At 42.6% G+C, this 26,081-nt stretch overlaps 1 protein-coding gene across 1 annotated transcript in view; it reads right to left on the bottom strand.

The window, feature by feature from the left end:
- Positions 1 to 362: 362 nt before the first annotated feature.
- The window catches only part of LOC310777840 (titin-like), a gene marked incomplete at both ends in the record, with an annotated part of 108,377 nt that continues 82,658 nt past the window's right edge, over positions 363 to 26,081 (bottom strand). The window contains 31 exons of the mRNA XM_083638190.1: positions 363 to 442; positions 1,675 to 1,728; positions 1,979 to 2,005; positions 2,094 to 2,171; positions 2,288 to 2,497; positions 2,913 to 3,173; positions 3,523 to 3,790; positions 5,176 to 5,259; positions 6,152 to 6,335; positions 6,528 to 6,813; positions 8,242 to 8,352; positions 8,841 to 9,128; positions 12,875 to 13,165; positions 14,112 to 14,399; positions 14,822 to 15,109; positions 16,032 to 16,310; positions 16,479 to 16,760; positions 17,440 to 17,718; positions 18,278 to 18,565; positions 18,672 to 18,950; positions 19,051 to 19,332; positions 19,438 to 19,716; positions 19,829 to 20,110; positions 20,484 to 20,762; positions 20,854 to 21,141; positions 21,242 to 21,520; positions 21,652 to 21,930; positions 22,051 to 22,329; positions 24,943 to 25,224; positions 25,322 to 25,600; positions 25,705 to 25,992. Of these exons, the coding sequence (XP_083494316.1) occupies positions 363 to 442; positions 1,675 to 1,728; positions 1,979 to 2,005; positions 2,094 to 2,171; positions 2,288 to 2,497; positions 2,913 to 3,173; positions 3,523 to 3,790; positions 5,176 to 5,259; positions 6,152 to 6,335; positions 6,528 to 6,813; positions 8,242 to 8,352; positions 8,841 to 9,128; positions 12,875 to 13,165; positions 14,112 to 14,399; positions 14,822 to 15,109; positions 16,032 to 16,310; positions 16,479 to 16,760; positions 17,440 to 17,718; positions 18,278 to 18,565; positions 18,672 to 18,950; positions 19,051 to 19,332; positions 19,438 to 19,716; positions 19,829 to 20,110; positions 20,484 to 20,762; positions 20,854 to 21,141; positions 21,242 to 21,520; positions 21,652 to 21,930; positions 22,051 to 22,329; positions 24,943 to 25,224; positions 25,322 to 25,600; positions 25,705 to 25,992 (7,301 nt within the window). The remainder of the gene's footprint in view (positions 443 to 1,674; positions 1,729 to 1,978; positions 2,006 to 2,093; positions 2,172 to 2,287; positions 2,498 to 2,912; positions 3,174 to 3,522; positions 3,791 to 5,175; positions 5,260 to 6,151; positions 6,336 to 6,527; positions 6,814 to 8,241; positions 8,353 to 8,840; positions 9,129 to 12,874; positions 13,166 to 14,111; positions 14,400 to 14,821; positions 15,110 to 16,031; positions 16,311 to 16,478; positions 16,761 to 17,439; positions 17,719 to 18,277; positions 18,566 to 18,671; positions 18,951 to 19,050; positions 19,333 to 19,437; positions 19,717 to 19,828; positions 20,111 to 20,483; positions 20,763 to 20,853; positions 21,142 to 21,241; positions 21,521 to 21,651; positions 21,931 to 22,050; positions 22,330 to 24,942; positions 25,225 to 25,321; positions 25,601 to 25,704; positions 25,993 to 26,081) is intronic.

The raw sequence follows: 26,081 nt of genomic DNA on the forward strand, positions 1-26,081 counted from the left end.
AAGTACATTTTAACCATAAGTCATATTTAATAATTAAATTTTTTCTTTTAGTTGCTGGCTATGGCCTCATGGCGTAGGAAAATGACGAAAAAGGTGATGTTGAAAAATGCCAAGGGGTCCTCCTGACCAAACGTCAGTATTTGAGTAGGTGGGAGGGAGAATGGGTTGGAGTTGAAGCTGGAAGTGTTAAGCTCAAGTTATGTTTCATCGCGCAACAATTTTCAAACTGTCTCTCGACAAATATCAGATCAGTTTTTTTTATCTGATTCTGATCTGATATCTGTCGAGAGACAGTTTCAAAAGTGTCGCGCGACCAATCATAAATTGGGCTTAGCGCTACACTAAGGTGTTCCTATGGATTATCAGAATAGGCTCCAGCTGCAGATACCTTTCGTTGTGGACAGCTCTGTTACCGTCTCTTCTGTCCAGCTCTCATACTCGACTGAAGGGGTGACGAGAACCACAAGAAGGACAAAACACAACATGAGATGGGACAAGATGACCAGGCCTGGGTGTAAAACGGCAACATGGCGGAAGGTTAGTGAGTGGCTACTGATGGAGGGATGGAAGACGGGATGAGAGTGAAGAGGGTGAAATGAAAAAGACGAGCTTCAAACCATGAGTTAAAGGAACAAGAACAAGACAAAATGTGATCTCTGCGCTGTTGGAATTTGATTCAAACCGCATATCATGATGAATGAAGTTAAGATGGATATTAGAGGGAGATTTGGGCAAATTCGCATTCAAGAAAGTCTTGCTTGATTTAACTTTAAGGGGAAACCTCGGTATCATTTGGGATATAAATGAGGCATCCCTCATGAAAGTTACTGAACTATTTTGCCCACATCTGTCCTGAGGGTTGGGATGGGAATGGAGAGAATGAATTAGTGTAAAAGAGCAGAAATACAACATGTTGTACCTCCCTGCTCCACCTCCACCTCTTCTTCATAGTGGTAGGAATATTCAGTGGATTCTTCTGAAGACAAAATTGTATTTGTTTCCATTATTAAGAACAGATATGTATCATAATGTTGTTGTTAATGTTGGTAAATTTGACTTGAACACTCAGGTGAGTGATTGTATCAGATTTTGGTGGGATTTCTATAATCTAGATCCTAAAACAATAGATTAGATTAGATTAGTTTAGTTTCACTGAAAGACCTGGAGTTGGTTGTAAACAAAGGAAATATAAAAACAAATACCTCTCTGTTCCATGGCTTCTTCATACTGATAGGATTCTTTAAAGACAGAAGACATGATGGTTTCATTACGGAGGCATGTGGCAGGTTACAGTCATGTGACCTGAACCACAGTTATAGATCCCAGAACTTATATATTTATATTGCATTTATAATTTCTATTTGAACAGCTCCAATATATAAATATAAAAAGCAATTCAATTAAAATGTCTGAGACAAAGAGTTGATGTTGATGTCTATATATAGGTTAAATAAGTAAATCTATATAAGATTAAATTTGTATTGTAAATGGATACAGTATGGAATTTGGTCTTCTATTGTTATCATTTGTATAAAAAAAGAAAATTACAATATAATTACAGCAATAAGTGATTTTATCAATGTTCAACAAGAAAAAAGTGTTTGTTTGATAGATTGAGTGAGTGATTGATTTCAAAGCGAACTAAATGTCCTGAATGGCAGGTCTCAGTCTTACCTTGAATTGCAACTGAAGGCACCTCGGGCCTCTGAACTGACGAGTCTGGGATATCTATATGGAATTTGGGTTATGTGTGAGGGACAATTCACTAGCGAATACCACTTTATTTGATTGCATTGCATTTGCCCAAAAAAGTACAGTTGCTATAAACAGTACATTAGAGAAAACAATAAGCTCTAGACTGCATATAATTATTAAAACAGGAGCACCACCACCTAGTAGTAGATTGGTGTTAACTGCTCTTTAAAAGTGACGAAAATTAGTTTATTAAAATGCGTTGGCGAGAAGATTAAATACTTACCAAAGGGCACCATTGCTAATTCAATTTCTGTGAAAAAGGGGAGAGTGGACATGGTGTTAAACACTGAACAGACACACGGTGAACATGAAAGGTGCTGCCTGACCGGGGACTGTACCTTTGCCAGACAAATAAAGCTCAGCAGTGCTCTTAGCCTCTCCTCTGGGCTCCAGCCTCACAATCACAGAGTACACGCCTACATGGGATTAGTAATAAGACCATTTAACACTCAGACAAAACACTGATGGGAAAAATCCACAGGAAAAAGGTTTTGGGGGTGAGACTGGGGTTCGATGGCGCGGCTCTACACACCTTCGTCTTCGGTGGTCACGTTTCTGATCACCATGAAATGTCTTCGGCCCTCGCTCGTGAAGTTGTACTTAGGGCTCTCTCTCAGTTCCCACGTGTCTTTGTACCACGACACGATTGCATTGTCGAAGGAAACCTCACACTCAAAGGTGGCCGACTGGCGCTCGTTGACTTCGATGTTGTGGATGCGTTTGGTGAAATGAATTTGTTCAGCTAAAACAGATAAACACGTGAATGGTAAATGTTTGTGTCATTGCAACGGGAATGTATGAAATTATTTGAATGTAGTTTTCATTGACAAAACATTCAATGAGGTTAGAGAGGAACGTCACAGTGAGTTCATGACGGTTATGATGAGGCTGGTTTTTGGGGTGATGGATTTGAGTTGAGATGGATGAAGACAAAAAGAATGATGAGATGATGATGGCGGAAAATTTGCAAGATCACCCAGGAGAGGATAAAGAGGGTTAAGACAGAGGATGACAAATCCAGGAAGAAAGAGCGGGTGAAAAAAAAGAGGAGAATCTAAATTTTCAATATTAGTCTCAGCTTGATAGTAGTTGTAAGAGGTTAGTAAGAGGGCAGAATATCGACCACTTCTAGGAGGTTCTAGGATGCGGGTACAAACCTTCCACCCAGAGGTCGGCGGAAGACTCCAGGTTCTCATATCTGCAGCTGTATCTCCCCTGGTCTCCAGGCTTGAGGTCTCTGATCAAGAGCTTCTGAATCTTGTGCTTCACCTCGGACGTGAACCTGCCCTTCATCTCTATGCGCTTGCCATTTTTAAACCACTGTGTCTGTAAGTTAGGGATGGACAACTGACAAGACAGCGTGCACGACTGGCCCTCCTTACCCGATGTGTCCTGCAGATGCTTCTCTACCTCTGCTTCTGAAACACACCAAGAACAACAGTGCGCATCGGTTAATACATGTATTATTTCTAGGGTTATAAAAATAAAATGTCCCTAGTCTTCTCATCGTGCATCAAGTATGAAGCTATCAAAATTGTAACTCATCTCCAAGTCATGTGACCTGAGAAAAACCTATCAAGTTTGTAACAAAATCTAACATTGGCCATCTATGATCATTGTACTAAATTGTATTTAACAGAACTCACAATGGGCTTTTTATGTCAAGATCAGCAAGTTTAATAAATTCCTGAAAGGCTGATTTTTGTTTTGCAGGGTGGCGTGCAGCACCGGTGGAGCCTGCAGGTGCGGCAGCTGTGTTGTACTGACCCATGACAGTGAGCTTGGCGCTGGAGATGTGCGGCCCACACACCACACGGTAGTTGCCCTGGTCTCTGGACTGGCAGTCCTTGATCTTCAGCAGGTGTCGGTCGCCCGTGATGCTGATATCATATTTATCACTGTTGTCCAGTTTCTGGGTGCCCTTGTACCAGGACAGGGTGATCTCCGGGTAATTGATCTTGATCTCACACTCAAACACGGCCTCCTTGTTGGTGAAGGTGGCCTGGTCGGAGATGTCCTTCACCACAGTTACAGGCTACAGGAGCAAGCAGAGGGGATTCTCAGCAGCCATGAATCTTAACTGACAACTAAAGTAATTATGACAATGATGTTTTTATCATGGAGGAAGAAAAACCACCCAAGATACTACCAAAGTTCAACAACACTTTCTTGTACTATCCACGAGAGATGTTCAGGGGTCTACCCGAACCTTAGGACCCAAGTCCCAACCTGGGATCCGTACTAGGGATGGCACGATACCACTTTTTCCATATCCGATCCCGATACCAATACCACAACCTTGAGTATCTGCCGATACCGATATCAATCCGATCCGATTTTTCCCTCGCTTATACAATTAACCTGTTAATAATAAATTGACCAATGCACTTTGCTTAACCCAGCCATCTAAACATCATGTTCAATATGTGGAACAATATTTATTCCCTAAATGCTATATAGCCCAGAACATAGACTCAGTAATGCACTAATGCTGCTTCTTTTTAACCCTCTCTCTCTCTCTCTCTCTCTCTCTCTCTCTCACACACACACACACACACACACACACACACACACACACACACACACACACACACACACTCTCTCTCACTCTCACACACACACACACACACACACACACACACACACACACACACACACAGACACACACACACACACACACACACACACACACACACACACACACCCCTTGTTACAACTGTTCCTGGTCTCCCCTACTTTGGTGTTGCGTGAAACAAGGGGGGAGGGGAATTTACGCATCAAGGTGTTTGTAAAAGGGGACACGTGCTAATCTAGTTTTATTTGGCGTTTTCAATGAAGATGCGGACTTTGAGCCAGGTGTGCTCTTCATCAAGCATGTAACTTATGGATTCATGCATAGGCTGTAGAAACAACTGCTAGTTTGAAGCTTTAGCTGTGCTCCGGCAAAGCGATTAGACCTGTATGAACACATACGCACATGCAAACTCTGCATTTTGATGAGAATTTACGCAATTACCAATTTTTGGGTAATAATGAGTATGTAATGAATTACTGTTGGCATATGGAGTAATAAGTACAGTCATAATATTACTTTTGAAAAGAGTAACGAGTAATATATTACTTTTTAAAGTAATGAGCTCAACACTGGTCATCAGTGATGTAATAAATCCTTCCTGGCTGAGGCTATATAAGTGGTACGGAGAAGACGACAAGGGTGAGTTAAGGGGAAAAGGTATGTAGTTTCTCCAGAGTCTCCACCTTTTTCACATAAAGGGCTTCCACTAAAATACTTGAACCTTGGCTCCTGCTTCTGGTGTTGGAAGATCCTTTAGCTCACTGCCTGAGGCCGTGTACGGCGTAAAATACATGTTGAGGGCAGAACAGCATGATTACAGTAGTAGACAGGCTGGGGGTACGAACCTCTGTGCGCTCCATTCTCTTCTGCAGGTCAGCTACCAGTCTGGCCATATCCTCATCCGACTCTCTGTCTCCACGCTCCACTTCCTGCAACACAACAAGAAACAAGCTCTGCAATGTTCAGCACGACACCCACAGACAGAACGCCCACTCACACTCACACCCTCAGACAGAACGCCCACTCTCACATCCACAGACAGAACGCCCACTCTCACATCCACAGACAGAACGCCCACTCACACCACAGACAGCACGCCCACTCACACCCACAGACAGAACACCCACTCTCACATCCACAGACAGAACGCCCACTCTCACATCCACAGACAGAACGCCCACTCACACGACAGACAGCACGCCCACTCACACCCACAGACAGAACGCCCACTCTCACATCCACAGACAGAACGCCCACTCTCACATCCACAGACAGAATGCCCACTCACACCACAGACAGCACGCCCACTCACATCCACAGACAGAACGCCCACTCTCACATCCACAGACAGAACGCCCACTCTCATATCCACAGACAGAACACCCACTCACACCACAGACAGCACACCCACTCACATCCACAGACAGAACGCCCACTCTCACATCCACAGACAGAACGCCCACTCTCACATCCACAGACAGAATGCCCACTCACACCACAGACAGCACGCCCACTCACATCCACAGACAGAATGCCCACTCTCACATCCACAGACAGAACCCCCACTCTCACATCCACAGACAGAACGCCCACTCACACCACAGACAGCACGCCCACTCACATCCACAGACAGAACGCCCACTCTCACATCCAGACAGAACGCCTACTCACACCACAGACAGCACGCCCACTCTCACACAGACAGAACGCCTACTCACACCACAGACAGCACGCCCACTCTCACACAGACAGAACACCGACACACACTACAGACAGCACACCCACTCACACCACAGACCAGCTACTTCAACTAAGGTTTACCGGTCTTCCACTTTCTTCAGCCTTCTCCTTCTTGAGCTGCTCGATGGCCTGCAGCAGGCCGCGGTAGTCAGTGATGCCATACATTCGGGCGTACTTCTCGTACTCTTTGGGGTCCACGTTCCTCAACAACTCAACTATATCAATGTCCTTCTCTTCCTGGGGACTCTTCTGCTTTGATGGGGTCCTAAAGAATAAAGCCACAGGAGACACCATTTTAAAATAGTCTGTGCAAAATAGACGCACATTGGATATTATGCCTAGATGCCCCTAAAGTCACAGGCTTTTTGCACTAAGAACAAACAGAAGATGGTGGCTAAGAGAAAATGTCAGTTAACAATTCTAAAACCGTTCTCACTCAAGAAGCTCCTGAACTCACTTCTTCAGTTTGGCTCTGAGGTCTCCGTCCAACGCCGCCGACTCTTTTCTTTCCTCAACATGCATGTCGGTGCTACATTCAATCTCTCCGTGTTTGTTGGCGGCCACACATCGGTATTGGCCAGAGTCAGATTTGGTCACTTCTCTGATCTCCAGCTTGGCATCCTGACCCTTCTGTTCAATGGAGATACGACCGCCATGTGTGACCTGCCTCCATTTGCCCTTCATCCATTTCACACTGGGGATGGGATCGCCTCCGACTTTAGCGATGAAGGTGGCAATTCCCTCTGCAGGAACAACAGGTGAGTTTTAAACAGTTTCTAGAGTAGATCAAAATGTAGTCAATGATTTTGGGGGCATCTGACTCTCCGGTATGTTGTTTTTCGAACCTATTCTAACAGTCAGCATCAAGTGCCATACACGATTCAGGAGAACCCTAAGTTGCAGTCTGGTTCATTTAAAGGCCAGCTTTTACATTTGCTTTGTCTGAAAATGGATTAATTTACAAGAGAAAGAAAGAAAGACAGAAAGAAAGAAAGAAAGAAAGAAATGTTTCTTTTGTTTGTTTTTTAATTGATTTGTGTTGTGCTTTGTCATGCAAATCTGTTATTGTTTGTTTTCATGCAAGCAAATGTGCATCTAATTCTTCTTGGTTTCCCTCTGTGTTTATGTGTTTATTAAAATTTCCAAAAAAACAAAAAAACAAAAAAAACATGTTGATTGGTGGTTCAAAAGACCAAAACCTATGTTGATTGGTGGAGTGGATGATGTCATGGACAAATGTAGGCCTGGACAGGGGGTGGGACTATAAACGTCTACAACCATTGCCGTTTGGAATAAACTACGTGGGTTACCTTGACAAAGCAATGATGTAGAATGTGATGGCGTAACCACGTTCACTACAGAGCCTCTGAATGTCCAAACCACTGAAACCACTGAAAAAGCTGAGAAACTCCGCTTTACATTTTTAAAGCGTATGAATAGGATTAGTGGGTCAAAGGTTCCTTCTAAAGTGTATTATAGGATTGCTATAGCCTAGTTCTTCATGGTTAAGAATAATCTTAATGCAAGAATTATGAAAGTCAATATGTGCGGTTCCACAATAGGCTAACGTTACGCTTGACAGTGCAACAGCAACAAAACAGTGATGGATAGCCTACAGAGCACACATACAGAGCGTTAATGCGTAATTCTGTACACTTGCTGCTCATTTCTTTCTAAATGTGTATCTGTTGGACCTTGGACCCATTCTAAGATATATTCTTTGACATTTGAATCCTTTTGTTGTTTGTGCCATTTCCCGAGCCACAGGAACAAACCATGCGTTCCAGTTTCACCCGGTGGCTCCAAGGCCCAGATGGCTCCAACTGTCCTGTGAAAAAGTCCCCAACAGAGTTGTGTTCGACAGACAGTTTGTCTGTACTCACTCTCGGTGGAGTGGGCGGTCCTGGGCTCTGTGAACTGTTTGTACTCACTCTTGGTGGAGTAGGCGGTCCTGGGGTCTGTGAACTGTCTGTACTCACTCTTGGTGGAGTGGGCGGTCCTGGGCTCTGTGAACTGTTTGTACTCACTCTTGGTGGAGTGGGCGGTCCTGGGGTCTGTGAACTGTCTGTACTCACTCTTGGTGGAGTGGGTGGTCCTGGGGTCTGTGAACTGTCTGTACTCACTCTCGGTGGAGTGGGCGGTCCTGGGCTCTGTGAACTGTATCTACTCACTCTCAGTTGCATGGGCGGTCCTGGGCTCCTCGATGAAGAACAGGTTGTCCAGTTTCTTAGCCGGAGCAGCTGCAGGAGCTTCGGTGGGAGCAGGAGCAGCTCCTGGTCGCTCTGCAACACATGGGGCACTATTAATATCAAGAGGGGACTCAAGTCAGACTCGAGTCACTATTGTAATTGCTTGACTTGACTTCATGCATGAAAAAGAGACACGAGACTCGACTTGACTTGGGTTCTGGTGACTCAGGACTTGACTCTGACTTGTACTTTGATGACTTGAAAAGGCTTGACTTGAGATCTATTGTTTGTGTAAATGACTTAGATTGAAAGTGATGAGATTTGTTCCAGCAGATGACTGAATTGAAAGTGTGTTTTCCGAATTTGGATCGATTGATTGCATTTATTGAAGTTGAAATTGATTATATAAATCAAACGTATGATGCTCTAAACCAAGTTTTTATCCTATTAACCTAAACATATTGCATTCAAAAGTATATTAGTAAAGATATTTAGTTTTCTTTAAGATATTTAAATTGATAATAGACTCTTGATTTGTCCTGACTTGACTTGAGACTTGTGCCTCAAGACTTGAGACTGACCCTTCACAGTGACTTTGGTTTTGCAGAACTCAGTGCCGGCATCATTGGAGGCCTTGCAGAGGAAATCGCCTGCATCATGCCGGGACGCCTGGCTGATCTCCAGGCAGGCAGTCCCCTCAGAGAAGGTGATCCTGGTGTTCCCACCGGAGGTCAGGTCCTTCCTGTCCTTCATCCACTGGACCTTCAGAGGAGGAGAGCCTTGCACATGGCACTTCAGGCTCAGCCTCTCCCCCTCATCCACACTCACCGGTTTGAGAGGGACGTCAAACACCGGAGACTTCTTGGCTTCTGCGGTAAAGAAAGTATAGTATGTATATCCGCGAACGTGTACGATATCCTGTTGCACCCGAAACTCAGAAGTGAAGACAAATACAGTGGGAGCTTGCCACATACACTGTAAGGCTTTATAAATAAATAAAAGACAATGTTGCTCTCTTCGAATGACAAGGGAGGGCCAACCCACTTTTTTTTATAAAAGACACAACGATGAGTGAGAAACCCATCACCTGTGATGAAACGCAGAGCACTAAGAATGACTGCATCAAGAGGCTTCAACATAGTAGGCGAAGCATGCATGTACACAAAATCACCATAGTCAAAAACAGATTACTGTGGACTGCTCAATGATCTTCCTATTGAAGCTAGAAAAAAACACTTGTTTCTGTACAAGAAGGGAGCAGATGGTCTTTTGGAATCTGTACATATTGCAACAAATGTATATGTATTGTATAATATTGAAGTGTGCCTTTATTACTTTTCAAACTAGTAATAATGTTACTATAATTCTGAAGTGTGCCTTTATTACTACTTTCAAACTAGTAATGATGTTGTAATAACCACTACTGCCTGATGTAAACCAAAGTGCCCTTCTGGGACATGTATTAAACTGATTGATTGATTGATTGAACCAATCTTTCCCCTAAGCCTTTTGGTAAGGTGTTCCACATGGGTCTGAAATGAAAGCCTGTTGCCTAGTCAAATGCCCAAAAGAATTAAAAAAAATCAATACACGCACTGCAGAGTATGAATACCTATACTGGCACTACTATGTGCCCCCCAGGAAAATGAATCAGTACTCCAAGTCCTTCTTTCCTTCAGCTGTCAGGCTGACAGTAGTCACTTTAAATAAATGAATGCCTTTCCTCGCCTCAACTTGTATGAGTGCACAAAAGGTAGTCTGTATCATGTATGTGCCCAACAGGTTAGGCTTGTTTATACATATAATATAGACATTATGTATTTTCTTGTACATTCTTCTATGTACGTTCTTGTTCCCATGCTTATACATACATAAATATATTTCAATCATGAGGGACCAGTGGGTAAAATTTGACAAGCAAGCTTTATTCACAAATAGCATGGCAACTAATTTTGGCGTAATGACTCTGTGGTAAGATGACCCTCTTCTTGTGGTTAGAGAGGAGGACATCTGCTCTGTCTATAGGATAGAGAATCCCCCAAAAGGAAGGACTCACTTTTACCCTTTTGCCTTATTAGTGATTAGTTATATAAGTGCATTAAAAACTTGAATGTGGCTTACAGGTCTGAATGAAAATCTATTAACAAAAAGGTAAGGTTGAATTCAGTTTCCCAAAAGCTGGCTGCATTTCCTTGTGGGCTCACAAGAGAAGACAAGTAATGATCTGATTTACCTTTTCTGATCATTAATGCTACCTGAAATGCAACCGGTCTGCAGTAAATCTGGGTTTTGACCAGGACAAGCTCTGCTGAGAACCAGGGAGTGGAACAAATTTTCTAGGAGTGACTCCAAATACTCTACGATTCGTTCGAAGGAGGCTGATTCAACTGCCAATCTCCGTTGAATAGTCACAAATTGTGGCTAAACAAGGATCATTCCATTCCGCTATATGGGGGTGCTTAATATCTGATTTTACATAGAAATTCTTGGTTTCTCCCAATAGATTGTGATTTATAGCCTATTTTGGTATAAGCATCAGCCTATTAGTCCCAATTAAAAAACAGATCACACAAGCTCATGCCAATCGATTTTCTGATTGCCAGATAGTATTCTTAAAAAAGAAAGACAGAAAAAAAAAAAAATCGTATTGAACAGCCAAATTCGGGGACAGCCCTAGAATTTTCACTCTAAAATTATTGTTCACTCTAAAATGATTGTAGGGGGCATGTTTCTCAGTAAGTTAAAAATGGTTAAAAATATGAGACAACTGATCAAATGCCAGTTCAGAATCTGGAATTAGGCAGACCCTCCCCTCTCTACGCTTCCTAATAACACGCCCTTTGACACCCTTCAGCATCCCAGTCAGGAATCGAACCCAGGACCTTCTAGCTCTGAGGCGACAGCGCTACCACTGCACCACTGATTTATGACCTTTGACTGTTCTTACATAAGCGGTTGGGCAATGGTCGGCCAACAGCTTGTGTGGTATACTCATAGGATGAAAAAAATATTTATATTTATATTAATATTTTTAATACATTTTTATTTATTAATAAAAAATAATACATTTTATAATTAAATAAATATAAATAACAGAATAAGATAAGTAAGATACAATTAAGATAGGTAAGTTAAAAGATAAAAGATGTAAAAAGACAATAGAAAGATGATAAAAAGATGATAAAATGCAGATGAAGAGAATAAAATGCTGACAAAAGATAAGACGTGTATATTATGATCTATGTGAAAATTCAATAAATAAGGTAAGTGAAATGTACCACAGATGTGTATATGATAGTCTTGGAGTCGAGACCACCTAACCCGAGACCGAGACAAGACCAAGACCGAGGGGAGGCGAGATCGAGACAAGACCAAGACCGAGGGTGGGCGCGACCGAGACCAAGACCAAGACCAGACAAATGACCAGAGACCATTTTCAAGACCATTTACACGCAATGTAACCATTTAACCTTTACACCATTGCTCTGCTAACAATGAAATAAATCATTATTTAGGAATTATAGTAAAATATAAATGGCTGTACAGTATATACTCAGTGACAGAGTGCAATCCTTTGATCTGAAACACTTTAATTCCATATCACTGACCTTCAGAAAGGCTCAACACAGTGAACAGAATGAAGCATAAAAACACCTTCCTGCTGCTAAATTATGATGTACGACATCTCTCGAGCTACCTGGTTGACCTGTGTTGTCTTCCTTTGTGCATGAACGTGAGGGGAGTGGCTACAGCGTTAGAAGCTTTCAACAGGCAAGGTTATTGGTTGCGATTGAAGTTGGGAATTTTATACCCAATCACAGTAAAAAAAATATACCCAGGCAAGTAATGATGTCACTGCAGTTGTGGTCTCGGCTGGTCTTGAAATAAAATCCCAAGTCCGGCTTGCCCGAGACCGAGACCGATGGAAGGCGAGTCCGAGACGAGACCGAGACCATCAAAATGTGGTCTTGAGACCAGTCTCGAGTACTCCAACACTAGTATATTATATACTGTATATGAAAATTCAATAAAAAACAAAACTGCACCAGCGATTTATGACCTTTGACCATTCTTAAATAAGCGGTTGGGCAATGGTCGCCCAACAGCTTGTGTGGTATACTCGTAGGATGAAAACCAAAATAAAAACTCAAATTAATAAAGAAATAAAAATAAATAACAGAATAAAAAGTAAGATACAATTAAGATAGGTAAGTTAAAAGATAAAAGATGTAAAAAGACAATAGAAAGATGATAAAAAGATGATAAAACACAGATGAAGAGAATAAAACGCTGATAAAAGATAAAAAGATAAGACAACGTGTATATGATATGTGAAAAGTCAATAAATAAGGTAAGTGAAACATACCACAGATGTGTATACTGTATGATATATATGAAAATTCAATAAAAAACAAAAAGTGAAACGTACCACAGATGCCCACTGAAAAACAAAAGTGAAATGTACCACAGATGCTCACTGAGACATCATCACAGTGAATAACAAGGTAAGTGAAGCGGACCACAGATGATAATAAAAACTAAATGTAAGTGAAATGTACCACAGATGCCCACTGAGACATCACAGCAAAAAAGACAAAAGGTAAGTGAAACGTACCACCGATGCCCACTGAGACGTCGCAGGTTGCTCTCCCGGCCTCGTTGGCAGCCTGGCAGGAGTACCTGCCGCTGTCGGCCAGCTGGCTGCTCTTGATGCACAGCACGGCCACGTTGCTCTTAAAGCTGATGTCATATTTCTCAGAGCTGTGGATCTCTGTGCCCTCCTTAAACCAGCTGACCGCCATGGGCTGCGAGCCGGTCACTCGGCCCTCGATCTTCACCAGCTTGCCCTCCATGTCCTCGATGTGCTCTGAGGGCTTTTTGGTGAAGACTGGAGGGTTTTTACGCTCTGAAAATGGAAAGAAAGGAGATTATATTATAGCAACATTCCTCTTGATTTTTAACATGGAAATTATTCTGCTCTTGGCCGCCATGAAAAGCAGAATATAATCTCCTCACCAAGATCATATGCAGCTGGACCAGTTTGTAACGTTCAGATACAGTATGTTCTTTCCATTCATTTGAGTGGAAATTGACATTGAACATGTTGGTGAACAGATTCAACGGCAGATTCTGTTGCTGTGATTTTCATGACATTAACAAACAGCATTTTTGTTGATAGATGGACTATTTCTCTTCTCACCAGCAGAGGAATACTAAGTACTTTTATTTTTAGATATTACAGTACTGTAATTTTAGTGTAAACCAAGAAAAAACAAAACTCTTAAATCTTGAATCTTGAACTCCAAAAATGTATTGTACACACATATGTCTATCGGCACTTCCACACGTTGCATTTGTAATATAACATACTCGTATTCTTACTTTACTTCTACTTTTTTTGCTATAATTTTGCCCCTATTTATTTTTCTTATGCCTACTACGTAGTTGCTTGCCTTGTTTAATTGTTCAGAATGACCTTGTGTTAAAACACTTTGAATAGCAATGCAAAAAGAGGACGGACCCAGGATCCTTTGTTGTCATAAAGCAGGCCCTCGTGTTGAATCTGTTCACCAACGTGTTCAATGTCAGTTTACATGCAAATCAATGGGAAGAAAAAATGTGAACGGTACAAACGGGCCCATCTTGGTTTTGGTCAGCAGATTATAATCTGGTTTTCATGGAGGTCAAAATCAGAATAACCGGATATTGCTTTAGAGAGAGGAGATTGAAGTCACTACACAAAGACCGCCCACAAGAGGATGGAGAAAAGATTGGCCAAGAAAATGAGTACAGGAAGTGCAGATGAAATACCTTTGACAGGAAAGTGAGTACAGGAAGAGCAGGTGAAATACCTTTGACAGTGATATCTGAGGAGCAAGAGTCCTTGCCCATGTCGTTAGAGGCATGGCAGAAGTATCGTCCCGTGTCGGCTTTATCTGCCTTCAGAATGGTCAGCTGGGGTGTGTTTTCCACACAGCTCATCTTATAGTTACCCCCAGAGCGGATATCTTTATGGTCTTTGGACCATGTGACTTTAATGGGGGCAGAGCCGGTCATGTGACACTCCAGCTCGATGCTGTCGCCCACTGTCACTTCCTTTGGTGACAACTTTGTGTCAAAGATGGGGGCGTATCTGGGCTCTGTGGGGTCCATGGAAGAGTGGGAGGGAAATTAAACAACAAACCTTTTAGAATGAAGTATTTAAACAGGTGTTTACAGCCACCAAGACATTGTGACACAAACATTTGGGTATCTGTGTGATGAGAAACTTTACTAAGCCTCTTACATAAAATGCCACTGTAACTATTTTAATTAGCCATACTTTTTTGAAATAAGACTTATTACATGTTATTACATGACACACAAAAGTGTCCGCTGTATTTCGTAAATGAACCAAGATAGACCCATTAGTGTGTTATATCAACCAAAAGAACCTTTTGAAAAAAAAGACTTGTAAAGAAAACAGAGAGACAGACAGACAGATCTCTCACAGTAAACCATCAAAACGTCTTTATATCTCTTACAAACTCAGACAGACGCTTCTGGGTATTGTAAGACAGACCTTGAAGAGTGAGTTTGGCTCTGCAGGAGGCCGTTCCCACGCTGTTGGTGGCGACGCAGGCGTACTCTCCAGAGTGCCTCATCTGGCCACAGCCGATCTGCAGCATGGCTGTGTTGTCATCATACGACATGGAGAAGTCTCCCCCCTGCCTCACAGGCTCTCCGTCCTTCAGCCAAGACACCTCCATGGGCGAGGAGCCGGCCACACGGCATTCGAACCGCACCGGCTGGCCCTCAGTCTGCTGCAGACTGCTGATTTTCTTAGGGAAGGATGGCGGCGTTTTCGCCTCTGGAACAGCAAGGTTTGACAGTGAATGTCAGGATTTTAGCTAGGGCTGTAACCTGCAACTAATGATTATGATTGATTAATCTGTCCATTATTTTCATGACTAATCGATTAGTTGTTTGGTCTATAAAATGTCAATCATTTCCCCCAAAGCCCAAGACGATGTCCTTAAATGTCTTCTTTTTGTCCTGACCAACAATCCACAACCCAAAGATAAACAGTTGACTGTCATAGAAGACTAAATAAACCAGAAAATATTCACATTTAAGAAGCTGGAACAAGAGAATTTTAGTATTTTTTTCTTAAAAAGTAGTCTAAGCTACTACCTAGCGATTCATTTTCTGTCCATCGACTCATCGATCAATCAACTAATCGTTGCAGCTCTAATTTTAGCTGATAACCAGCTACTTCCATATTTTGTAGACAATATTTTTAAACAATAATTGTAAATGTTGGAATTTGGTCAAATATAATTCTCTCAATCAAAAAAGTTTCTTATCCTTTGATTGAGGCAGATTACTTGACTTGCTATTTAAATGTAGTAAATTTTGTTTTATCTTGGCATTAAGGTTACCCGTAAATTACCTACAGTAACGGATCATCTCGGCTAACTTTGAGCCCCTTATTATCTCAAAGACAAAAACTGACTTCCAGAGATGGAGTAGTCTACCACTTTCATTGATCCCGGAGTAAATGTTGTAAAAATTAACATTTTACCTAAATTCCTTTATTTATTTCGAACTGTCCCTTTATTTTTGTCTAAAATTTTCTTTAAAATTCTAGCGATGATCTCCTTTATATGGAGGTGGAGAAGTGCCTGGAGGCAGGTTAGTAAGCGTGAAGATGGTGTGATGGAGAGATTAGATGATGATGGAGAGATATTTTTGAGATGCTAAAGTTCGGAGGCTTAGGAACAGAAGATCACCTTGGACACTAAGCCTGCAGGTAGAGGAGGCCAATCCGATCTGGTTCTCCGCCTTGCAGGTGTACTCCCCGATGTCGGCCTTGGAGGCTTTGCTGAGCTTCAGACAGGCAACACCTTTACTGTACTCTAGCTTACAGGTGGGGCCAGACCTCACTTTGCCATCGGCTTTGAACCAAGACACCTTGATCTCGGGCGTGCCGGCCACCTGGCACTTCAGACACACCGCATCTCCCGCGGTGACCTCCATGGGTTCCAAAGTCTCAATGAAATAGGGTTGTTCTGCAGCGGCAGATACGCACCGTTCAGACAAACCATAGGAAAAGGCCATTTCAAGTAATCACATGTACATCAGGTCAACTAAGCTAAAGGTGTTAGCTAGCTCACACAATAAACAAAATACAGACACAATCCACTCATTTGTTATCAGATAAAAGAAGGTAAACTGACCTAGGATGGACACAACTGCCTCACAGCTGTCCTTTCCAGCATCATTGGACACTTCACAACAGTACTTCCCACCGGCCTCCTTGTCATCAGTGATCAGACACTCCAAGATACAGGAGCTTTCCGTCGTGGTGATGTTGTACTTATAAGAAGCAAAGATCTGCTGGCCGTCTTTGTACCAGTTCACCGTGATCTTAGGGCTTCCGGTGTATGTGCTCTCTAGCGTCAACGGTTTGCCCTTCTCAACCGAAACATCCTTCAGCTTCTTAGAGAAGTGTGCCGGCTCTGAGTGACATAACCAAAGACATCAATTAGTTCCAGGGCCATCCACATTCGCAGGGCGCCAAATTCCTGAACTTTGTCACGGCCCGCGGCGTCTGATCCTCAGGTACAAGCTGTCCTTTACCGTCTGTATGAGGCACACCCGGCTTTCAACTAACTCCAATGTCAACCCATCGCTATCATCATTAGATGCTCAGAGCAACTGCTCCCACCATCCATTCTGAAATAGATGTCACACGAGTGTGACAATTAAATAAAACGGTCAGTAAGGGCATCGTGGTCGGGGGTGGCAGATGGGCATATGCAATAGACTTGCCTTTGACGCCGGAGAGCGGGGGTCCATTGCCAGCATGTTCAAAGTCTATATTTCAACCGTAAGTCACATTTAACATTTTTCTTATTTAACCCTAACCCAAACTCTAACTTCCTAACGTAACCTTATCCAAGTTGTTTTAGGTGCCTAAAAATAACCTTAACACAAGTTGTTGGCCATTATCTTGTGGCATCGCAAAGTGCATTAAAAAGTGATGCCAAGGGGTCGTGACAAAATCGGCGAAATTTGACGCCCTGGGAATGAGAATGTGTTATTAGTTTACATTAGAGCAGGGACATTATAAAGGGAAAATTACAGTTTGGGGAACTATGGAGATTATGGGAAATTATTGTTTAATATTAAACTAACCTTTGACGGTCAGGTTAACGGGGCAGCTTTCCGTCCCTGCATCGTTAATGATCTGGCATGTGTACTCTCCGGCGTGGGATTTATCCACGCTGAAGAGCTCCAGAATAGCTTGGTTATCCTTCAGGGCAATGTCACAGCCTCTTCCAGGCACAATCTCCTTGGTTCCTCTGAACCACTTCAGTTTGAGAGGGGCACTGCCTTTCACCATGGCTGAGAAAGTCACTTTACTGCCTGGCATAGCTTCCACAGGCTGAGGCTGCACCACGAAAGATGGTGGTTCTAGGTACAAACAGAAGAGTAGGGGCTTTCAGCATATTGGACCAGTTTCATGGCTACGAACCAACTGATTGCAGTAACAAAACAAGCTAAAAAAAAAACTTAGCAAGTCACTGATAACACTACAGGGTTCCCACACCTTCACATCCAATTCATGGACTATTCAAGGACTTTCCAGGCCCAATTCCCTCAAACTCAAGGACCCAACACGGCATAGTTTGAGACACGGATCAAGGTAAATTACTGTTACAACACTGAGTATTTTTATAATGAGAACTAGCAGGCTTTACAGAAGCTCACAGACAACAAATAACGAGAAGCTTGAATGTGTGAACATTCAACATATCAAAATAACTTTCTATTCTTGCACAAAATATATAAATTCAAGCAAGTTCAATGACCCTATCTATTATGTCTATTTTCAAAAACTTTCGTCTTGATTTTTTCTCTCAAATTCACAAACTTTCAAACACTTTCATGACCCGTGGGAACCCTGACACTAACAACAGTCACCGCCCGGCCCACACCGACAACATGCATTCTCCATAGTTACTATACTGACCTTTCACAATGAAAGAGGCGCTGGTTTCACTGGATCCAGCCTTGTTGACGGCTTTGCATTTATACACTCCAGAGTCTGACAACTTAAGAGTGGGCACCTTCAGTGTGCAGTTGTTGTCACTGAATGCAATCTCATAATTCAGGCCACTCTGCACCTCCTCCCCATCGTGGTACCATGAGATAGTGAAAGGCGGGGAGCCAGACACTTTGCATTCCATTTCTCCAGCATTTCCAACAATAGAATTACAATCCTTCAATTTCCTTGAGAATGTCGGAGGTACGATCTTATCTGTTTGGGAGGGAAAGCAGTAGTAACGAGTGCATTATGGAAGACAGATACAAACATAAATATGGTTATGCTGTCATCAAATTACAGGTAGGAAGTAGACACCAACCTAGGACAGTGAGGTTTATTTTACTCAGGTCCCTTCCAACCTCATTTTTAACCTCAAATGTGTATTCTCCAGTGTCTATCCTCTCTGCTGAGAGCACCTTCAGGCTGGATATCATCTTAGAGAAGGAGATTTTGTATTTCCTCCCTGAGGCCAGCTCAATACCGTCCTTGAACCATTTAGGTACGAGCTCCGGGGTTCCACACACTTTGACCTCTAGGGCGGCGATATCGCCTGCCGTCACACTCAGTGCATCGGGCTTATCCACTATCTTAGCGGGTTCTGAAAATCAAGAGAGAAGGGCAGAAAGAACATCTCATGAAACCTGGAGGAGAAGAAAAACAAAGAACTGCAAGAGAAAGATAATTACATGGTTACAAACCTAGAACAGTCAAGTTAGCAAAACATTCCACATTCCCAGCATCATTTTTGAGCTGGCAGGTGTATTTGCCCGCCGTGGTGGCATCAACCTTAAAGACTTTAAGAGTGACCTGGTCGTTCTCAAAGGTGATTTTCCTGTTGTCACCGTCCCTGAGAATGTGATCCTTGTCCTGAACCCAGGACACAGTAATGGGTTCAGAGCCTTTAACAGTGGCCACAAGGGTCACCTCCTGCCCCAATATCACTGTCATGTTTGACAGTTTCTTCACAAACGATGGTGGCTCTGAAGAGAGGAAAAAACAACGCAAAAGGCAAAGTCAGCAAGGTGACAAAGTCATCCGCAAATCTAACAATGATTTTCATTTGAGATCATCGCATTTCTACTGACCTCTGAGTTTAACTGATGTCTGGCAGGTTTCACTTCCTACACTGTTAGACCCTTTGCACTCATACTCGCCGGCATCCAAGGGCTCTATCCCAATCAAATGCAGCGTAGCCGAGCTGCCCTCGCTCACCATCTTATACTTCCTGCTCTCCATCAGAGGCTTCCTGTCTTTGAACCAGGTGACCTGGAAAGGAGCTGTACCGCTCATCTCACAGTATAGACTCACGTCCTTACCCTTAAGCCCTTCGACGGGCTGGGGAACTTTGACGAAAGATGGCGGGTCTACAAAAAGATCGGAAAACTGTTTAGAGGCACACAGGACAAAGAAGCCATCATGAAACCAGTGTAATTTCTCTTTGTAACTCTGATGACTGTGCAGTCACTAAATGCTGACCTTTAACGGTAAGCGTGGTGCTGCAGCTGACACTGCCAGCATCGTTCTGTGCCTCGCAGGTGTAAACTCCGTCATCATCAAAGCTGGTGGCGAGCAGTTCCAGGACTGCTACAGAGTCAACAAATGATGTCCTGTAGTTGCTCCCGTCCATGACCTTAGTCTCATGTTTGTACCAGGTCATTTTCAGAGGAGCTGTGCCATTGACTTTGCACTCCAGGCGGAGTGGCTCACCACGTTTGACAAACTTAGCGGCTGTGAGTTTCAGCACAAACTCAGGTGGTTCTGGAAAGCCAAAATATAAACATATTAACTATGAGAAGCATGTGGGACATTTAACAAATGGGTACAGATTGTAAGCTGAAGAGATGAGCTGAGGATATGAGCTGATGGTAATGTATTAGCGGCACAAGCAGAATGGATGTGGACAAGCAGGTGCGACACAAACAAAGACAAACAGTTTACGATGAGAAGCTCTGGCGGTGAAAGTGATTTAAGAGATGACGAAGCTGTGATGAAAAAGAGGGGAAGTGTTGCAAAAGCCAGGAACACTGAACACCCAATTTCACAACAACAAAGTCACTGTTTTCTTGCCAGTGATGCAGATGTGAGGTGAAGGAGGCCAAGCAAGAATCAATATAAAAGATATAAATCCAACCTTTGACGGTTAAGTCTGCACTGCAGCGTACAGAGCCAGCCTCGTTGCTGACTTGGCAAGAGTAATCTCCACTGTGGGCGATACCCACTGAGTACAGCTCTAAGAAGCAAGAGAGTCCCTCCAGGCCTGTGAAACATGCGGGCCCAGTCATGAGTTCCGTGTCATCTTTGAACCATTTGACTGTGAAGGGAGCCGTTCCTTTAAATGTGCCTTTGAAGCGTATGGTGGTGTTGGGCAGAGCGGCCTGCGACTCAGGCGGCACCACAAAACTGGGAGGCTCTGAAGAGAACAACATGGACTGGGTTAAATAGGTCATATCTTCACTACTGCCTCTGCTAGAGGATTATATGACCAATGAGCATTCTCTAACCTTTCACCCTGAGGGATCCGCTGCATTCACAGCTTCCTGCTTTGTTGGTCAGTTTGCAGGAGTAGGAGCCCGCGTCAGATCTCTCTAGCTGTTCGATTTCTATGGACACTGCGTTGTCTTGCTGAATGAGCTTGTGTTTTACACCGCTAGATATTTTGCTCCCATCTTTCTGCCATTCCACAGAGATGGGGAGGGACCCAGAAATTTTGCAACACATTTGAACAAAGGCACCCAATATCTCCTGCATTTCCGACAAGGGTTTCATGAAGCTTGGGGGAATTACTTGTTCTGTTACCAGAAGAACAACAAGACAATTATTAGATGGGTATTCAACCAAAAATATTGAGCATAGGAATCTATCCTATATATGTTTTGTTTTACCACTGACCTGATACGATCACTTTGACTTTGCAGGTGTAGCTACTGATGTGGTTCGCCACCTCAAACACATATTCTCCGTCGTCCTCTCTCTGAGCGGACTGGATTTTTAGGCTGCTGATGTTGTTCTCAAAGCTAAGCTTGTGCTGCCTGATGGACTGCAGCTCCTTGCCACCTTTCATCCATTTCACCTTGAGCTCAGGAGAACCCGTTACTTTACAGTCCAGACTGACTGGGTCTCCAACTGTCACCTTTATCACCTCAGGTTTCTCTGTGATCTGAGGAGGCTCTACAATGCAAAACAAAGTGTCATGAAGTTGCTACTCGATACTTGCATCCAATATAGGACTGGTCACAATGCATACACCGACTCAATGCTAACTATAGAAAATGTTTGGTATTTATCAATGTTAGATATACCTTGCACCATGAGGGTGGCAAAGCACTTGTCCTGTCCTGCCTCGTTTATGACCTGGCAGGTGTATTTCCCGCTGTGAACCGCCTCACAGACAGGAATCCTGAGAGAGGCCATGTTGTTCTCAAATGTCCTCTCGATCTTTGGATCCTCCAATATCCAGTTCTCATCTTTTTGCCATTGTACAGACAGAGTGGGAGAACCTTTCACAATGCATTGAAACTCTGCCAATTTGCCCAGAACAGTGGCTGTGTTCTCAATCCTCTTGATAATTGTTGGCGGTTCTATCAATAAACCGATGAAATAAATAAATAATGTCAACGGTCAGTTGTTGCCGCAAGTGATGAAAATGTGAAAAATATTGATAAATAAGCAATTTACATTTTCAATTCAATGAAACTAACCTTTGATGTTTAGCGTAGTTTTACAACTACAGCTTCCCACCTCGTTAGCGACTGTACACTGGTATTCACCCATATCTACAGCATCACATTTCTGCACCTCTAGACTCACAGTGTCATTGACCTGTGAGAAGCTGTGCTTGGCACTGGGTTTGATCTCCTTCATGTCTTTGTGCCATGTTATCTCAAACGGAGCTGTTCCAGTGACCTGACAGTCAAAACAGGCACTGGAGCCCTTGACGACATCAGCCGGGGCCAACTGTCTAACAAATGATGGTGGCTCTGGGATGAGAGAAAACAGGTCATCCAAATGTTCCTCAAGTCTGAAGTCGGTTCTATGCATTTTATAATAATCAGCTATATCAACAACTACTGCAGTGGTTCCCAACTCCAGCCCTTGGGACCCAGAGAGCTGCTTTATTACAGTTTTATATCCTACCAGCTAATTAATAGACCTGGTGTCCCAGGCCTAAATCAGTCTGTGGCTCTTTAACAAGCTGTGTTCTTGTGCATTCTTGTGTCCTCTCTGATGTGTTTTTCAGTGGCGAACCGTCAGGGCCTTCTAGGTATTCACTGAATATCCAAGAATTAAAAATAAGAAATAAAAATATAAAAATTAATTGAAAAGAAAAGAATTTCCCCCCAATAGATTATTTGTATTTGTTATTTATTAGTTTTTATTAACTGAAATAACAGTAATATTGTCGCTAAATTGTTCCGAGCTTGGACTCACTTTGTTTCAGCAATATGGGGTTAAATATTTGGACCAGCCTCCACCGGCAAATGGTATTGTCACGAAGACCGACTCTAGTCATGACATGAGGATGACAATTTTGATGACAGGTGTCTTAACCAATCAGAATATAATTTAGTTGTGGCGTTAGCCAATCACAATTAGTTGAGTTGTGGGTGGGATATGTCGAGGGATTCGCAAATCCAAGCCAACCAGGAGACGAGACAGACGACAAGGAGGGAGGGGTTGTGATGGGGTTGTGATGAGGAAATGGACGTGCAGCGGTACTTTTCAAATGATTTAATCTGGAGCTGTCAAGCTATATTTTCGTCATTTCCAGGCTAGCTTAGAGGGCTTGCTTGTTGCTTTTCAAGACAATGGGTTTTGTCATCAAGTGAACGTCATTGGTAAGTTAAAACATTTTTTTTTATTGCTGGTGGCGCTGGGGGCTGGGGCAGCTGATGTCGGTGGGCAGGGGGAGTGTTGGACCTGTCCGCGGGTTTTAGAGTTTGTTGTGCTTGTAATTTCGGAGTCTTTCTGTGTATTGAGCTAATTGTTAAAGGAACACTCTGCCCATTTTCAACCAGCTTTGTATCATTAGAACATCAGTAGTATATCAGAAAACTGTAAACGGTTTTGAAGTCTGTCATTTAATTTGACAGTTATTGAGTGTTAAAGTGTGGACCAGTGACATCACTGGTCCACACTAACTCAAATTAATAACTCATTAACTCAAATCAACTCTCAATAACTGTCAAACTAGATGAATGATGAATAGTGTGTGTGTGTGTATGTGGGGGGGTTACCGCATAGAAGGCACGGTTCTGATAGGCACGGTTCGCCACTGGTATATCTAACCACCGAAGCACAATTACAAAACAGAAGAATTAAAAAACGACGGATAAAGATCCCAGAGGTTTACTTGCCAACCAGAGGTTTACTTGCCAGTGGAAGCATCGGATGGAGATTTGACCACAGAGAACGAATTGAAAACCCCAACATTCATTGCGAGAACGACGCATCATGTCCAAGCAGCACTGCAGTCTACAGTACAAAACGAGTGGAAAGAGGTGGGGAAATGAATGAATGTCCATCTCAAACTGTCCGGAAGTTTCTGCGTTCTCTTTCATGAGAAGATTGTTCTCTCCAAGACGACTTTCCCTTGCAAGGTCTCAAGTATCGACTTGATTTAATAATCAGCTTCATGGCTAGAATGAAAAGCAGCAGAGCTTGGGGTCCTGAGGACTGCAGTTGGGAACAATTGAATTGCTGCATTTTCTATATTTGAAAGCAGTGTTTCCATGTTTCTTGTAGGTGTGGAAAAGAGTCAGAGACACACGCCATGTGACACAAAAACACAGTATCCAATTAAATGTTTTAAAGCCTCTGGTAAACAAAATTCACAATAATATTCTAACTATGTCATTTCTAGTAGGTTCTCAAGTACATAACAGTAGTCATCTAAAAATTATTCTAGTTTTTGTAAACCTTCCTGATATTAGGGGTGAATTGAGCATGGTTATGCTTGGGCATTTATTACGCAATTACCCCCAAAAAATCCACGTCAGTTGTTATTGTTGGCCACAAAATAAACATATGAAACCAAACCTCTCTGCACTGGTGAGTCGAGACAGACTAGCATAGCTAACTAGAGAAGATAGTTGTGATGCTAATTTTCACTATGTTCAACTCCATTGAGTTATGCTGAAGCATTAACAATCTAAAAGTAGCTGTAATCAAGTTTTTACTCAAAGTAGGCCTATAGCTTTCTGAACTAATTATTTTGTTTGGCTATAATGAAATTGTGATTGTGAAACTGAAGTAAACTGTCTATATTGTACAACAAGTTTGTGAATTGGAGAATTACGCTAATTTAATAGTCGTCTAAAGAAGAAGCAGCCAGGGAGATGTGCATCAAAATGTTTTTCGACACAACCTGGAGAAATGGTCTAAACAAAATGAGCTGTGCTTTGAAGTAGCTTAGTTATCAACATTTACAGTATTTTGACTCAGATTTGTGTTGATGCTTAATGAGACACTCAACTTCATATCACTCTCTTAAATGCATTTGTACAATTTCAAGCCAAATTTCCAGAGGCTTTAAAAGTTCTTATTTAACCAGTTCCACACCTTCTGACTACTTATGACAACTTTTGACTAACCTTTGACTTTGAGTTCCATGCTGCAGCTCTCACTACCAGCCTCATTACGAGCCTCACAGTAGTAAAGCCCGCTGTCTTTGGTTTCGGCCCCACTGACCTCCAGAGTAGCCACAGAGTTAACAAAGGCCATCTTGTACCTCTCACTTGGGCTGATTTCAGAACCTTCTCTGAACCAGTAGATGTCTATCTCAGGAGTCCCAGTCACCTGGCACTCAAAAACCTTACTCTGACCAGGACGAACCACAGACACACGGTCGGGGGTCCGAGTGAATTTAGGAGGCTCTATGGAACAAAACGATAGGTATAACCATCAGATAGGTGATGGGAGCAAAATTGGTCACTATAAGGTTAATAGGTAGAAGTAAAGACGGATAATAACCTTTGACGAAAAGTGCCGCTTGGCATGAAGTGGAGCCAACATCATTCTGTATTTCACAGATATAGTCTCCAGAATCTGAGGGTTTGGCAAAGAAGAGCTCCAGCGAACTAGAGCTGCTGTCTTTGATCACATTGCAGTCAGCGCTGGATAAAATCTCCTTGTTGTTTTTAAACCATTTAATGGTCAATGGTGGTGTGCCGGACAGAAGGACAATAAACTGGACCTTTGATCCAGGCAAAACATTCATTGATTCATACTTTTCGAGAACACATGGTGGTTCTGTAAGAAGAAATGACAATGGTTGAGCTGTTTCTTATCAAAATATCGGGCAATGCTTGTGTAGTCTCTACTCAAAAATATTGAGGAAAGAAAAGTATTCTAACCTTTGACAAACAAGCCTTCAGAACACTGGACAGTGCCTGCCTTGTTTTTAGCTATGCAGGTATAGCTGCCGCTGTCTTTACTATCAAGACGCGAGATTTCCAGGAAAGCCACATTTTCAAAGAATGTGCATTTGTGTTTCTCATCAGTCACAACCTCTTTCTCATCTTTGTACCATTGAATTGTTATAGGCAGGGAGCCAGATACAAGACAGTCCAGATGAGCAAATGATCCTTTGATACCTTCCTTCTGCTTCAGTTTTCTTGTAAACAACGGTGGAAGTATTTGATCTAGCATAGACATAAGAAATAAGGTAGTGAGGGTACTATTCAAAGTCATAATATGAAATCTAAATAAATGTAGATTTTAAGTTCAACAG

The sequence above is a fragment of the Poromitra crassiceps genome, assembly GCF_964638095.1.
Source record: "Poromitra crassiceps genome assembly, chromosome: 6".
In the NCBI taxonomy this organism is placed as follows: Eukaryota; Metazoa; Chordata; class Actinopteri; order Beryciformes; family Melamphaidae; genus Poromitra; species Poromitra crassiceps.